General features: G+C 37.3%; 1 protein-coding gene across 1 annotated transcript; it reads left to right on the top strand.

Moving 5' to 3' along the window:
- The first annotated feature begins 11,481 nt into the window (after positions 1 to 11,481).
- On the top strand, positions 11,482 to 12,432 carry LOC125409826 (olfactory receptor 8B3-like). Its single transcript, XM_048449013.2, has one exon. It carries the CDS (start codon positions 11,491 to 11,493, stop codon positions 12,430 to 12,432), a length of 942 nt encoding a protein of 313 aa, XP_048304970.1. The 5' UTR covers positions 11,482 to 11,490.
- Positions 12,433 to 17,511: the final 5,079 nt, after the last annotated feature.

The following is a 17,511-nucleotide window of genomic DNA, read 5'->3' as shown; positions in this document are numbered from 1 at the left end:
CAAGAAGCCATGGTTGACGTGTTCTTTTGTCGGTCTAGAATCCTTTTTTTAAAAGGTTTTCTCAGTATTTATGTGTAAATTTTTGCTAAGTGTTTGGGTGCCATTTGTAGACAGAGACTGTGCTTATGTTTCCCAGCCACCCAGACCTGAATTATCACACAGAAACTATTGTTTCTTTTGGCAGGAGATGGCAATTAACACAAAAGTCCAAGACTGGTCAACAGGTAGATAATAAGGAACTGTGAGTGCTCAGTCCTACATGGACCTCCACATTTCTCCCAGTAATCAGAGATCTTAATGGAAATGGGAATGGAAAGACTGAAAGAATATGCAAGCATGCTAAGATCAAAATCCAAGCATGGAGGGAGGATATGGTCATGAAGCTTCACCTATAACTAAGGAACTGTTGGTAGATGGTTACTGGTATAAACCTAGTAATTTTTCTTCAAGGATATGTCACCTGAGGGACCACCTAAACTCACATAGACATCCCTACACACATAGATATTGGTAGTGTTGAGCAGACTTGGTGGGTTTAAAAAGCAGTATGATAAAAGAACAGATGAAGTTGAGAGGGAAGAGTATCAGGATGATGAGGAAAAAGTTATAGGGAAATAAACCAGAATGAATTTGATAAATACACATTTTGTATGTGTATAAACTTTTCAAATAATAATATCAAAAGAGAACAATAATGTATACCTGCAATAAGCCAACGTCATCACTGTTGAACTAGTTTGTAAGCACCATAGCGTCAAAGTTTGATCTCTGAGGAAAATGGCTGGGAATCACAAGCCGTCCAATTTTCACCCAGGTCTCCAAGATTGAAAACTCATAGAAACCTCTTGGTTCATTACTAGCTGGTTCTTGTGACATCAGTAGATACTATTTTCCAACCTCCGAGTGAGAGAGGACATCTGGGCAAAGACACAGCCAAAAATTATGACCTATAACTCATGGCTTATCAGAATCCAGAAGAATGAGAGCCCTGGCTTCTAGATTCCACAATTAATTTCTCTTATCAAACAGCCAAGCCTAATGACAGCAGAAAAGAACATTTTCTTTCCTCTGGGCTGGGTAATACACCTCAAAGTCCACCAGTGCTACTTGTTTTTGCCCTAGAGAAGAAAACATAGTAAGGTGACTTGTGAGTTCCCCAAGGAAAGAGGTGTGCTTCTTATGTTTTCTTGGTTTGTACTTACTGTTTTTTTTTTCCCTCAAAACACCTCTGAGCTAACTAATCGTTTTTTGATGTACCCGTGCTTCTATTTTGAGATAAACACTGAACCTGGTTTGGGAGGTGAATTGTCAAAGTAGAAGCAAAACAGAGATGATGCAGAACCAAATATGATCATTAGTTTCCTGAAAATTATTCTTGAAAATGGCATTTTCACATTTAAGTTTATACCAAGAATTTAACTCCCATAAAATAAAGAAAGCAAAATCAAAGAGAAATGTAAACTTAAATTTATCATTTGATTCTGGTTCATAATCTTGTTTCAATAGAGTACGCTTTGATTCGAGAGGTTGGGATTTCAGCCTAATGTTAATATTTTTACTGTTCTCACAACTGTGATCCAAGTAATAGCCTCAGAAAACGACATTACTTCAAATCAGCTCAGAGCAATCAAGTTGGTCTCTGATTTGCCTTGTATCTTCTCCTTTGAGATGACCACCATCTTTTAGGAGAGAGTAAACAGTTTATTCTCTAATTTCCCAAAATCTATTCTGTATCATTTTCAGTATTGAAAACTGAACAAAACATAGATTCTGCCATCTATAAGTACAATACACTATAGTCTTAGAAATCACAATGATTTAAGGGCAAAACAATGAATGATATTATACTCAGAAATGGAAGGGTCAAGGAACTTTTAAATGTCTCTGTGTATGTGTTTGGTGGATCATATCCAGACCATCCTGAGATGGTCTTAATATATATATTAAGGTTTTATATATATATATATATATATATATATATATATATATATATATATATATATATATATATATATATTAGGTTTTCCATTCATGGACTTGAGGGCAGGTAGGTGAATATAAGGACATGCTCTGTTTTCAATGGGAAGAATTTGAGTAAACAAGTTTACTTTGTGATGAGTGTCCTTATGTTTTAATGTTAAGTTAATGCACTTAAGAGATCTGTGGAATAAATTTACCTCTCACCTGTAATTTCCACTGGCCCAAGGACAGATGGAATATTTAGGGCCAGTTTTACAATGTAAATGAATCTGTTGTTTATCATAATGGCCCCAATGTTAACTGCTGCTTCTGCTTCTGTAAACAAAGTTGTTGTACAAAGTGAAAAGGACACCTACAGGACATTTGTTTGCTAAAAGCTTATGGTTGCACTTAGGTGACGATATGTATGTATACATAAATAGAATGCAAGCTTCCATGTTTACAAATAAATGGAATAAAACCTTATGCTATTTTGCCTTTATTTCACTACCTCATTGGAATCCTGAGTACCAGGTATAGGTTTGGCCAACCATTGTCTGAACAAAACACTTTTCTTTGTTAGAAATAAATTTACATTTGGTCCTACTGGTGAATCTCTGAATGACTTCAGACTCATAAAAACTATAAAATCCTGTATAGAGTAATTCTGTCTTTTCTTCAAATAAATGATATAATCTTAATTTACTAGCAGTCGGCTCTTTCTTTTTAATAATTTTACTTTCATAATGTCTTATGATGGAGTTTATCGAAGCAGCAAAAATGGTTGATCCTTTTTTCTATTTTAGACACCAAGGTATCTGGGCTTTAGTCAAATATTTAAAGCACAGTTGTGGGGAACTGTGAAGGTCTTTCTGATCTCAGAAGGCTGCAGAATATTCAGGTGCTTAAATAAATCGTGTCTGTGTCTGTGAGTTTGTTTCAGACAAATGATACACAATGTCTTAAACTGATTTAATTGGGATGAGAATAACTATTTTATTTTGGCTTGGCTGGTAGGAAGGGATCTTCCTAAGAAAGTAGCAGATGATCTGAATGATGGTGTGGCTGTTGGCAGATCATCTAAGCAGAGGGTCGAGTTGAACATTGTATTAGAGGCAGGAACAATCTTGATGAGGAGACGGAATTGTTATGGGAAACAGGTGAATGCTATGGATGAGGTTAAGCAAAAGAAAAGAACATGCAAGTTTATATACTTAAAATGATAAATAGTAATTGCACATATTTAATGTACAAAGTCTTATAATGTGATATATATTGTTTGTCTGTAAGAGAATCTGAGGGAATATAGTCATTTGGGGCTAGATCAATAATTATAAGTTCCCAGAGAAAGAATAGATTGTTTTGAAAAATGGCATCTGATGACTGTGCTAAGTTAAAATAAAAGAGAAAAAAAATGCTGTTAACAGTACACTGTTCATTACCGCCACTGGTCAGCTAAAAACACTGCAGGCTGCTCATCTATCATGGATTATTTGTGTCTACTCCAGGCAAGAATGTGATGAGCAACAGATTGTCTGGATAACCTCGGTGACTGAAAAATCATGCCTCTTGTGTCTCTAGGAAAAGAGTTTTGCAGTCTCATTCTTGTGACATTCTAAGTTTTCATTCTCAATGTATTCAGCCTACTGATCAAATCTGAGCACTTAGTATTTTCCTATCCTTGGCTATTTATTATTTATTTGAACTTCTATCCTCTAATAATAAAGGTTTTGGTATCTGTGCTGCATCCTCATTTATATCTTCAGGAATAAGGATTGAACCTTGCTGTGAAGAGAACCATTCAGAGTCTCAGCAACAAACGAAATACAGTTATGTTTCTCTTAGATGTATTTCTACTTGTCTGCTGTTCCCCTTTAATTTTTTATTGGTTGTTTTAATTACCTATCTTTATTTTTTCACTCTTTTCATGTTTCTACAGTGCCTCTAGTTTTCTACAGTATCCCTTTTCTTCTACTATGTAATGTCTCTTATATGCAACCACTAATTGTCTGTAGGTATTCACAGAGTCATTGTATTCAACATGGTACCCATTGCCTATATCAACGCAAGACCATGTTCTGTCTACTTATTTTCTTAAGGACAAGACCACCTATTTTTTTCTCTTGTGTATCTTTTCTTTCCAAGACAACCCATGAGCTTTCATTCTTTATCTCAAATTGATTTATTTCCTGATCTTTTGTAATAATTTTGTATATGCATTTTTTATTATGATGAGTTTATTTTCTACATAGTGATTGACATAGTTAAAAGGTGACTTAATTGTCAATGTTTCAATAATTTTTCAGGTTACTTTGCTATTATTTCCTTTTAAAATATTTATGTTATTTTAATATATATTTTCACCTACATTATTGACTGTCTCCCCCCACCCCCATGCTCCCAATTTTGTCAGGCAATCATGACCGTTTTGATGTTTTACTTGGATCTATATATGTTTTTCTTAGGGTTAAACTTATTACTTAGCTTCTCTAGGATTATGAACTTAGGCTCAATATCCTTTGTTTATAGCTAGTATCCACTTATGAGTGAGTACATACCATATTCTTCTTTTTGGGTCTGGGTTACCTCACTGAGGATAGTGTTCTCTAAGTCTATCTATTTGAATGCAAAATTCAAGATGTCATTGTTTCTTACTGCTGAGTAGTACTCTAATGTATAAATGTGCCACATTTTCTTTATTCATTCATCTGTTAAGGAAAATCTAGGTTGTTTCCAGGTTTTGGCTACTAAAAATAATGCTGCTATGTACATAGTTAAACAAATGCCTTTGTAGTATGGTTGAGCATCTTCTGGATATATACCCAAGAGTGGTATTGCTGGATCCTGAGGTAGGTTAGTTCCCAATTTTCAGAGAAACCAGCATACTGATTTCCAAAGTGGTCGTACACATTTGCATTCCCACCAGCAATGGATGAGTGTTCCTCTTACTCCACATCCTCTCTAGCATAAGCTATCATTGGTGTTTTTGATTTTAGCCATTCTGACAGGTGTAAGATGGTATCTCAGAGTTGTTTTGATTTGCATTTCCCTGATGGTCAAGGATGCTGAAAAGATATCTTGATTGAGGGAGTCATCATAGGGTTAGCAAGAAACCTGACTCTAGAGAAATTCCCAGGAACCAACAATGGTGACCCCAGCTAAGACCCTAAGAAATAAAGCAGAAGGGGCCTGATTGTGACTTGCCTGTAGTCAGACTGATGAATGTATTAAATATCATCATAGAACCTTCATCCAACAACTGATGAAAACAGAGGCAGAGACCCATATCGGAGTACTGGACTGAGCTTCCAAAGTTCAGTTGAAGAGTGGGAGGAATGAGACTATGAGCAAGGAGGTCAACACCATGGTGGGTTCAACCACTGAAACAGTCTACCTGAGCTAAGGGAAGCTGGCCAACTACAGTCAGACTGAGAAAAAACAAGCATCGGACCAAAGTAGTCCCTCTGATTGTGATTGACAGATACATGGCTGGGACAGACTGAGAGGCCACTGGCAGTGGCACCAGATTTTATCCCTACTGTAAGTACTGGCTTTTGGGGAACCTATTCTCTTTGGATGGATACCTTGCTCAGCCTAGATATAGTAGGGAAGTCCTTGAACCTTCCCCAAAGCAATGCGCCTTACTATCTCTGATGATTGGGTAGGGGTGAGGTGGGAGGGTAGGTGGGGGAATTGGAGGAGAGGAGGGAGTGGTGTGGGAGAATTGTCTGTATTCTGTCAATCATGTATTTTAATAAAACGCTGATTGTCCAGGCAGGAAGTATATGTGGGTCAACCAGACAGGAAGTAGAGGCGGGGCAATGAGAATAGGATAAGGCTAGGGAGGAAGAAATTCCCTCGGCGACTCCTGCGCAGATCACTGAAGAGGCAGCATGTAACTTGCCCAGCTGAGAAAGGTACGGAGCCATGCGCTAAAGTAGATAAGGATAATGGGGTAATATGTGTCATAAGAGCTAATAAGTAGCCTGACCTAATGAGCCAATCAGTTTATAATCTTATGGAGTCCTGTGTGTGATTTCTCTTTGGGACTTGCCGGCTTGTTGGGGTACTGGGCGGGACAGAAACCCCAACAAGCCAGTCGTCATGTTACAGAGTGGAAACAAAGATATATTGTTTTCTTTTTTAAAAATAAATAAATGAATAAGCAAATAAATTTAAAAAAGAAAGCGTCACCATATAATGAGGGAGACAATACCTCAACTAGACATTTTATACCACCATCTAAAACCTCCAGTGCTGTGAATGCATTATATCATGTTAACGTGTTGGCTAAAAGGTTCACATAGACTGTCCCCACAACACTTACAGGCCATTGCCAAGGCTATTATTACTGCTCTCTCAACAACCTGGCAGTCTGGTCTTATTGCTGACATCACTTATGTCTTTGAACATGGAAATATCTAGTTGGTGACCAGTTAGAAGCTGTACTCCTACCGACTAACATTTACAATGTTGGAGAGCACTTTGCATAGACTGAAGGAAAGAAATAATTAAAAAAAAGAAAATCAAAACAGAATTAATCAATGAAAAAGTTCTTAGTATTTTATATAGAATATATTTTAGTGAATCACTGTTGGAAGGCATTGCTAGCTGGTAGAGGTTGCAGTCTGCCATATCCTGGCAGGTTTCTCTAAGCTCTGCAATATGGAAATTCCCTCCCTCCCTTCCCAGCTAATCTTTCTGGTCTCTATCTGCCCTTACATGAAGGATGTTCCTGGGTCTGGAGAACTGACCTTATCTAAAAGCTGTCTCTAAACAGGATGTCTGGTTCATCTTTAATTTGACCCTTGAGCCCTTGAAAAATTGGAAGTAGACACGATTGTCAGGCAAACTTGGGTGCACGGGGGGGATGGGGGTGGATGCAAGTGGAGATGGGTGGAGAGAAGGGAGAAGGGGAGGATTCGGGATAGCTTGGGGGAATGGGATGGGTGGGATGGAGGAAGGATGGATATGGAAGCAGGGAAGTAAATATCTCAACTAGGGAGCCATTTTAGGGTTTGCAAGAGACTTGATTCTAGAGGGGTTCCCAGGTCCAAGGAGAGGTCCTCAGATTGTTCCCTGGGCAGCAGAGGAGGGTGCCTGAACTGGCCTTGTCCCATAGCCACACTGATGAATATTTTGCATATCACCATAGAACCTTCATCTGGCGATGGATGGAGATAGAGACAGAGACCCACACTGTAGCACTGGACTTAGCTCCCTTGGTCCAAATGAGGAGCAGAAGGAGAGAGAACGTGAGCAAGGAAGTCAGGATCACGAGGGGTGTGTCCACCCACTGAGACGATGGGACTGATCTAATGGGAACTCACCAAGGCCAGCTGGATTGGGAGTGATGGAGCTTGTGATCAAAATGGACACTCTGAACGTGGCTGGCAATGAAGGCTGACTGAGAAGCCAAGGACAATGGCACTGGGATTTTATTCTACTGCATGGACTGACTTTGTGGGAGCCTGGTTTGTTTGGATGCTCACCTTTATAGACCTGTATGGAGTGGGGAGGACCTTGGACTTCCCACGGGGCAGGGAACCCTGACTGCTCTTAAGACTAGAGAGGAACGGGGAGGTGGGGAGGGGGAGAGAAAAGGGAGGTGGGGAAGAGATGGAAATTTTTAATGAATAAATAAATAAATTTAAAAAAATAAAATAAAGCACTGCTTGACCCCCTTCCCCCCCAAAAAATACTTGGGTTAGGAGCTCTGCTATAGGAACCTACTGACACAAACCAAGTCTTGTGATAGGAGCTCCTATTATTATTTGTAATAGGAGCAAATTAGAGTTTGGACCCAGGATCCACAATCCTATATATTCATTATTCTCTGGAATACTGTTGAGCTGATTCACTGAAGTCTGTCTCTTGGAGGGCTCTCTCTGTTTGTGCTCCATGCTGCATACAAAACTTTCTCTTACCATTTCTGTCTCTTTCCCTTCTTGGATTGATGGCCTACAGCCCAAAAGGGAAGGAGGACCCCCACAAATCACCAAGTTGTGATCACTGTGGGACCCCAAGGAAGGTTTTCATGTGGGGTACATTTCAAGTTTGCCCTGAGGAATTTTTTGTTCCTTAGTAATTTTGGCAAGTCAAGAAGAGTTTTTTCTCTTTTGTTCTCTATCTCCTACTTTTTCTTCTGTTTCTACACATTGCCTTTTGTAATCATTTCCCTTGTTCTCTTTGGTCAACTTAATTTTTCTAAGCACTGAAGTTGTTTTAATTTTGTGTCACAAATTTTTACAGCTCCCAATGGCATTACAAAAGGAAGAAAAATTTGCTTTTGGAATTTCAGACCTTATTATAATAATGCACTATTATAGATTTTCCTCTGATCTTAGTGTATGCTACACGTGTGGGAAAAGACATTGGGTATTTTCAGCAAACCAGAGTGACATTCATGGATGGAAGCTATAGTTTTTTTTTCTCTGACCTTAGTAACTCTAAGGTCTGGTGTTTGTTTGTTTTTTTGTTTGTTTTGCCTCTGGATTTACCTGTTGCTCTATGTGTCTTATGGATCTCATCCTGTCCACATTCTTGTCTATAAGTAAATGCATTGGCACTATGTAAGTTTTTGCCTAAGTATCAAATATTCTGTGTAGTATCCAGCATATAGTCTTAGAGAACTGAGATCTATCCCTTCCTAGTTCTAATTTGCCCATTCTTCTTTATAAGTTTATAAATATCTGCCTGTACATGTAATGTTCCATTGCTTTAAGTGCTTCCAAAGTAGCTCTGAAAAAAACAGACATATCCCCTTATTACCATGGACATAGATTAAGAAGCAAGTGTGATATGTATGAAAGAAGACATTGAAAAGAAGACTGAAGGATTTCATCCAGCAAAGACAAGTACAGAGAGTCTGTAGTATATGGGACATACTCTCCTGCTTTTCTAATGGAACACTGGAGCACAGATGATGTGAAGGAAGAAGGGAGAATAACAGGAGATAAGATTGGGTCAGGCACAAGATGGAAGGGCAGAGTGGAGGAGGTAGTTTGAAGAGGGATAACCAACACTAAATACCTTTGAGAAAGTCACGTGGAAACTGCTAATGTACAATACTTTCATGTCTAAAATGAGCTTAAATGAAAATACCTTATCATTAGGAGAAAGTGTTCCTTCTAGACCACACAGGCTATTAAATAAAAACCTAGAACCAGGCACGAGCTACCTTTTTGAAGCTGTTAGCTAATTGTGTCCCATCGACCCTCAAATATTATAGGCTATTTACTATGCTCTTGATTATCCCCAGATTTGATTCTTAGACCCTATTGAAGAAGACACCATATATGCATGTCATAAAATGGAGAATAAAAAGCGTTTGTCTAATTTGTAATCTATTATCTGGCATTTAAAAGAAAAACAATCTATGTCTACATATAGCCTTTTTTTGTACTCACTTCTTTTATTCTTTGGTAATTTCATACTTGAAAAAAAATGGACCTCGACTATGTCTACTTAAATACAGTTCCAAATTCCAAACCATTAATTCAAACACACAGACCTGAAGAGATGTGATAATTTTACTTGCATTATATGAAGTCATCACAAGCATTACTTTCCCTCAGCATGATTCAAAGACTGGTGAGAAACTAATCCTTCCCTGAGAGCAATGTCTCAAATGTTCTGTGTAGTTAAAGAGATAGCAGGATATATCATTATTTGAAAGTGGGTCATGTCTTGTGTAAGAAGTAGGGAGATGAATCTGGCATTGCCCAGCTATTAAAGTGCTGAAAGTTTATACGTGCTATTAAAGAAGAAATGCAATAATCAATTTCACTGATGTTTGAATCATGAGAACTACAGTCATAGCTAACCTAGCAGACTTAAAACTCATGCAATGTTGTCATAAGCATTGTAGGAGTAATCAACCACAACCCCTTTTTTTAAAATGAATTTCAGGCTTGCTCCACAAACAAAATTTCCTAGCATTGTTTTTGCAACCAATTACTAAGGCTACATAGGTCATAGGCCTGAGGGAAGTACTAAACTATTTATCTGCCTTGGATATAATAGTAAATAGCCTCCTAATGACTTTACATTATATCTATAATTTAGTGCATCTCTCAAACTTCATCAGAGATGCTTCTTTTAGCCGTAGGTGATGATTAACACAGGTGTCTTCAGTGGATCAACTGGTAGCAAATAAGAGACTATAAATGATCGATCCTAAATGGACCTCCACATCATATTCCTTTTCCCAAGTCTCATAGATTATAAGGGAAGTACTGGTAGAAAGATTGTAAGAGACAAAAGAGATAGATGATTGCATTAAAATAATGTTTTTCACTATTTGCCCAAGGCCTCAGAGTGGTTACAACTGTACACATAAGATCCCTGGAAAATCAAGCTTGACAAAATTCCAATTGAGGGGGAATGTGGCAGTGGATCCTAGTTCTATCTGAGGAACTATTGACAGTCAATGGCCACTGTGAGAAACGTGGTCATTTTCAATGATGTAATTCCCAAGAGGTTACACACTCTGAGATGAATGGCTCTATACTCATTTAATACAGGTAATGAGTTGAGTCAGTGGGTTAAAGAAATTGAAAAGTAGAGATGAAGTTAGAAGGGAATATGGTATGAGGATAGAGAAAAATTGGGAGGCCGGAAATCAGAGGTGAACTTTATCAAAACACATTTTATATGTGTATAAAAAAAACTTTTAAACAATAACAACAAAACAAAATAACAGTGTATACCTGCAATAAGCCAATGCCATTACTATTGAGCTAGTTTGTAATCACCCAGCCTGACCTCTTGGGGAAAATACCTGGCAATCACAAGCCTTTCAATTTTTACTCAGGTCCCTAAGATTACAAAATCCTTGAACCCTCTTGGGTCATTACCTTGTGACTCTTGTGACATCAGTAGATTTTTTTTTGCCAACCTTTGGGATAAAGAAGACATTCTGGGAAATGTTATCCCTGGAAATCAGGAAATACAACTCATGATTTTCAGAATCTGGAGAATGAGTGCTCTGGATTACCTTTCCAAAACGAGTTTCCCTCATGACCAAACCAAAGCTAATAATAACAGAAAAGTGCATTGCTTTTCTAGGCTATTCACCTTATAGGTCATCTGTGTCATGTGTATTGACCCTCTGTGAGAACAGAAGCGTTACTAAGGTCACTTGTGAGTTCTCCAGGAAAAAAGGTAAGCAAAGAATTGGATGCATTTTTTTCCTCCCAAACTACCTTGGAACAATTCACTGTACCTTGTCTCTTCTCTTTTGTGATGATTCCTGAGCCTGAATTGGGTGGTGGATTGTCGGGATAGAAGAACAGAGATGCTTCAGACCCAGGAATAGTCATGGGTGCCATAAATATCATTCTCAAAGAAATGGCCTTCCATTTATTAATTGTTATTTCTATACATAAATTCCAAAAAAACCCCATAGAAAATAGAGGAACAGAGAGTGTAAGCTTGGCATTGTCATTTGATTCTGGTTCTTATTCTCATTTCAGAGAAGGCTGCAATTTTATTTTAATGTAATCGTTTACTGCTACTGTTCTCACAGATATGACCCGAGAAATGGCCTCAGGAAATAACTCTTCAGTGAAGGAGTTCATCCTGCTGGGTTTGACACAGCAGCCAGAGCTCCAGCTGCCTCTCTTCTTCCTCTTCTTGGGAATCTATGTGGTCTCCATGGTGGGGAACCTGGGCTTGATTGTTCTGATTGTTTTGAGCCCTCACCTGCACACCCCCATGTACTACTTTCTCTTCAACCTATCCTTCACAGATCTCTGCTTCTCCTCTGTTATAATCCCCAAGATGCTGGTGAGTTTTGTGAAGCAGAACACCATCTCCCATGCAGAGTGCATGACTCAGCTCTTTTTCTTTGCTTTCTTTGTTATTGATGAATGTTATATTTTGACAGCCATGGCCTATGACAGATATGCTGCCATCTGTAAGCCCTTGCTCTACCAGGTCACCATGTCCTATCAGGTCTGCCACATGATGACGGTATGTGTGAATGTGATGGGGTTCGTGGGTGCAATGGCCCACATAGTGTGCATGCTGAGACTGACCTTCTGTGGCGGCAACATCATCAATCACTACATGTGTGATATTCCTCCTCTCCTGAAGCTCTCCTGCACAAGTACCTACATCAATGAGCTGGTGGTTTTCATTGTTGTGGGTGTCAATGTAACAGTGCCCAGCCTGACTATCTTTATTTCTTACACCTTGATTCTTTCCAACATCCTTGGCATCCATTCTGCAGAGGGTAGGTCAAAAGCCTTCAGCACTTGTGGCTCCCATGTTGTAGCTGTTTCTCTTTTCTTTGGAGCTGCAGCATTCATGTATTTTAAACCTTCAAGTGAATCTGTGGACAATGATAAAATATCTACTATATTTTATACCATTGTGGGCCCAATGTTGAATCCTTTCATTTACAGTATAAGAAATAAAGATGTTCACATTGCACTTAAAAAAGCTTTGAAGAAAAATGCATTTACTTAAGTAGAACATATATTTGTTGTGGAAGTAAATCTTAGTACACATGAGGTTCACAACTAGTGAGAGTACCAGAGGAACTGCTCATTGGCAGAGCATTTGCTTACAAGCATGGGGCCCTGGAATTTCACCCAGTATAGAGAAGAACTTCAGTGGGTACAATAATTAAAATAACATGAAACTTATCAATGATGAGAATAGTGTAGAATTAAAATTATTTAACATTATTCAAAATTGTTAATTTTCAATGATAAACTGAAGTAAAAAGAGTAAAGGATGATTAACTCATCACCTTTTTAGAGTATATAGTTTATTCTATAATTTTCCAAAATCAAATATATCTTATGCCAGTATTGAAACTGAACAAACACAGTTATGTAGCCATCTACCAGTAGAGTACACTCTAGGCTCAGAAATCACAAGGAGATCAGTGAAAAGCACTGTTTGATATTTTACTCAGAATCAATAGGGTCAAAATATCTTTCAACTGTGTATTTTTGAATATCTTTGCAGTTTATGTACTTGGGTAATAATGTCCAGGTCTTCTTGCCTGTTGGGCAAGTGTTCATCCATTGATCTGTATCTTAAAGACAACTGTGATATCTTTGTCTGGGGTCCATCTAGAAGTCTTATGTTGCTGTACCACTAAGAAAAAAATTTCTATAGTCTTAGAGACAGTGTCTCATTTAATCAGCAATTCCCTGGGGATATTTGTAGGAAAGTTCATGTTAAGAGGTCTTTTATTTTCAGAAGGTTAAGAAGCAGAAATGCCCTTTCACTCTGTTTATTTCTTTTTAGTTTTAAATTAGTTTGGGAAACAGCAGTGGTAATTCTGTTAAAATTTGTGTACTTGAAGGCTGAAAATGAAACTCTTTAGATCATTCATGATAAAGGGAACCAATATTAGGTTTTTATATCATGGACTTGAGGGCAGGTATGTGAATATATAGATCTGTTATATCTTCATTGGGAAGAATCTGACTAAGAAAATTTACTAGTTATTGGTAGAGGAATTTTTCTTTTACTCAAATAAATCATGTAATCTGAACTTATTAGCAGTCAGTTTTTTCCATTTAATAATTTCCACTTTCATTCTGTCTCAGAATTCTATGTATGATGATGCTGTCTGTTGAAGTAACAAATATAAACTGAACATGTATTCTATTCTACACATCAAAATATGTAGCCCTTGTCAAACATTAAAAATATAGCCAGACATGATGCAGAGTAAGGATCTAAATGAGACACTTTATCCAGTCTCTGTCCTAGTAGTTCAGGGAATCCCAAGGAAGACGGAAGGGGTAGAAGGACTGTAGGAACCAGAAATAATAGAGGACCCCAAGAAAACACAGGGTCCTGAATCAACTAAACAAAGCACATACGGGCTCACAGAAACTGAAGGGGGAAAGCATGTCTCTTGCAGGGATCTGCAGCAGGTCCTTGGTGTGTGTGTTATAGCTGTTAGCTTGGTGTTTTTGTGGGCCTCCTAACTATGGGAACAGGTATGTCTTTGACCCTTTTATCTACTCTTGGGACTCCTTTCCTCCTATTGGTTTGCATTGTCCAGCTTTGTTGGGAGAGATAACAAATTAAAATATGTATATATGTGTATCTGTATAGAAATATGAAGATACTTGTAAACTTAGAACTCTCCAGATTAGAAGGATAATAAAAAATATATTGTTTCTGTAAGTTCGTGTCAGAAAATGATACACAATTACTTGAAAAAATGTACTTCTACTGATAACAGCTGCCTTTTATCTTGGATTGGCTGGTAGGAAGGACTCTTTCAGAGGAGGCAGGTGACCTGTCTGAAGGCAAGGTTGCCTGCTGAACATCTAGACATAAGGATGGGATGGGCAGCGCTTCAGATGTGGGGATATTATCATAAAGATTGATCTGGAATGATTACTGGAAACATATGAATGCTATGGAAGAAGGTGAAGCAGAAAAGCATGTATACAAGTGTAAAAAATAATTAGTAAATGAGGTTGAATTGGGAATTTGTAAGAGAAAAGAATTAGTGTCAAGAAGCACAATAAAAATCCAGGTAATATTAAACATACATCGGACTTTATTTTCTTCCATCATCCATATTCTGAAGCTCAGTCAATTCACTCAAAAGCAATCAGTAGTAAAATTCATGAAACAACAAATTTTAATAACAAACATTTTAAGTCCTGTCAGAGGGATGACATTTCTTTGCTAATCATGCACACTTGAAGAACTGGTCAGCAAGTGCTAGATGTCAACTGAGGCAGCAGCCGGAGTTAGCTAGATGTCTCCTGATCCTGTCTCAGCCCTTTCTCCCCAGTAAACTGTCAAATGGAAAGATCAGCACACTGGTCAGTTTTTGACTCTGGATTCTTTAAGCTTTGCTTCTTTGTTTTTTCAGTCCTAGAATCTGGACAACAAATATTAAAACTGCTGTGATATACATTAAATAAATGAGTTAAAAGTACTATATGTTGCATTTAAATATCATATTCAAGGAATATAAACATGCAATTTTTTTCACTTAACTTCCCTGAAGTCAGCCTCTCACTGCTTATTTTTGTTTGATTTTACATTGAGACAGGATTGTATTTTGTACCACAGGGTGTCCATGAAACTAGTCCTTGAGTACTGAGATTGTAAGTGTCTTCTACTACCCCTGCTCTCACAACTTCCTGCTGGTGGTTCCAACATAGCTATCATTACTTATGTATATGCAAGCAACTGAACATGGTTATTGGCTTTTCTGTTATTATAATTAATCTTGAAGAATTAGTCCATGTTAATTTTCCCAAGCTAATACAAGCACAGAGTTAATTCAGGACTATTTAAGAGTCATATATATTTATGAAAAAGTATATTCAATTTTAAAATTATGGGGTTAATTCAATCTATAGTATAAAATGAAACTATACTTCTGATACACATATATACATATCAGAATATTAGAATATTAAAAGTAATTAATATATATATATATAATGCATTTTTACTACTTTGAATGGATGTAATACCTTCCCATGTCAGAAAAGAACTAAATACTCATGGGCATACCTTCAATTTTAAAGGATTTTATTGCTGAAATTGTATCATTCTTATACCAATTTACTTATTCATTCATTGCAAAACAATTATACCCAAGGCTCAAAATAGTCACAAGTCATAGGAACTAGGTCATTATATCTGAAGCTCATGATATATATGCCTTATTTCTGAAGACAAGATAAATTATCAAGTTATCTTGAAATAGGAGTGTATACATACACATAATACACATCAAGTTTTACTAATCTCAATATTGCTGCCTTAATGTAGTTCCATACTGTATTCCCTTTCTTTGTAGAATAGTGGTTTTTATACAGGTGTGCTTCTGTATGAACTTTTGTTGATTTCCCTTTCTTTAGAAAAAATAGACTATAACAGTTCTAGGTTCTTATTGATATAAGTAGTTTTCTCATTTAGATTAATTAGCTATGTTAAGATTGGCCAAAAGCCAATATGACTAATGTCCTTACAAGAAAAAACATGGGGACATGTAAATGTTAAGAATGGACGTACTCACAGGAAGTGCCTGGTAACACATCAAAAGCATAGTCACCTGTAAACCAAAGAGAGAAGCCTTAGAGAACACATGACCCACACTTGATGAATGACTTTTATCCCCCAGACCTGCAAGAATGATCTCCTCTTGTTTAAGTCATTTGGTCTACTATACTGTTAAAAATAAAGCAAAGAAAACCAACCCATAAATCACAGTCCCAGAGAACCTAGACAACAATGAGGACCCTAAGAGAGACATACATAGAGCTAATCTACATGCGAAGTAGAAAAGACAAGATCTCCAGAGTAAACTGGGAACATAGGAACCTTGGGAGAGGGTTAAAGGAAAGGACAGAGGTAGGGAGGGGAGCAGAGAAAAATGTAGAGCTCAATAAAAATAGTAAATTAAAAAATTATGGTAGACCAAAGCAATAGATGCAGTGGAAAACATAATTTTAAATCTTTGTGTCATAGGCAGTAAACATAGGACTAAGAAATACTTTATCATAGTGCTGAATATAGACATTCCTCTTTTTAATGTCACATTTGAAACAAGCTCTCACTGAGTTACTCATGATGATCTTGAGCCCTACCTAGAGTCCAGGTAGGTCTTGACTTTAGCATCCAGAGTTGTTAGAATTATAGTTATGTATCACCAGGCCCAGTTACTCATATTATTAAGAGCCTATAGTGAGAAAAACAAAACAATATAACAACCCAAATGAACTTGCCAGTAAGGGTGTCAATACTGTATCACATACTGTTATTCTACACATGGGAGTCTGAGACAGAAAGCTGGCCAGGAGCAATGCTTTCCTGAACATATTGAGTTTCAAGTCAGCATGTGCTATATAACAAGACTTTGTATTTCAATACCAACTAACCAACCAACCAAATAAACAAACTTAAACAGAAAACAAACCAAAACCAAAAGGCAACCTATTCTGAAAACCAAAACTCCGAAAAATAGATTAAAAAAAACTAAAAATGAAACCAAATCCCTCGTTTTTGAAACATTTTAAAAAATTCATTTTCTGTAAAGAAATGTAATTTTAATAGATGAATTCTAGACTGCCAAAGGAAAAAAATATTTTGAAAAGATTGAGTTCTTACAGTTTTTTAAAAGAAGGAGGAGAAAAATAAGAAGAAAAGGAAAGAGAAGGATGAGGAAGAAAAAGAGGAAGAGGAAGAAGAGGAAGCAGCAGCAACAGCAAACCTACAGCAAACACAGTGTTCACTAGAATTGCACCGCTCGGCTAGGATCACTGAAGGATGCCCTTCTGTTACTGGTGTTTGTGTCTATGCCCGGTGAGAACTGATATGAGCAACCGAAGGGCAGGATGACTTTGGTGACTGATGTCTCATGCCTCCTGTTTCTTAGGTAAAGAGTTTGTGATCCCATTCTTGTGACATTCTAATGGCTTTTTCAATTATTAACTGTATTCAGTCTACTGATCAAATCTGAGTTCTTAGTATTTTCTTATCCTTCCTCATCTATCATTTTATTTAGTAGAGAACACTTGAACACATCTCTTCTAATATAGATTTCAG

Source organism: Myodes glareolus, chromosome 4 (assembly GCF_982192425.1).
Source record: "Myodes glareolus chromosome 4, mMyoGla1.1, whole genome shotgun sequence".
Taxonomy (NCBI): Eukaryota; Metazoa; Chordata; class Mammalia; order Rodentia; family Cricetidae; genus Myodes; species Myodes glareolus.
The sequence above is the reverse complement of the archived record's forward strand: the minus strand, read 5'-3'. Positions and strand labels throughout refer to the sequence as shown.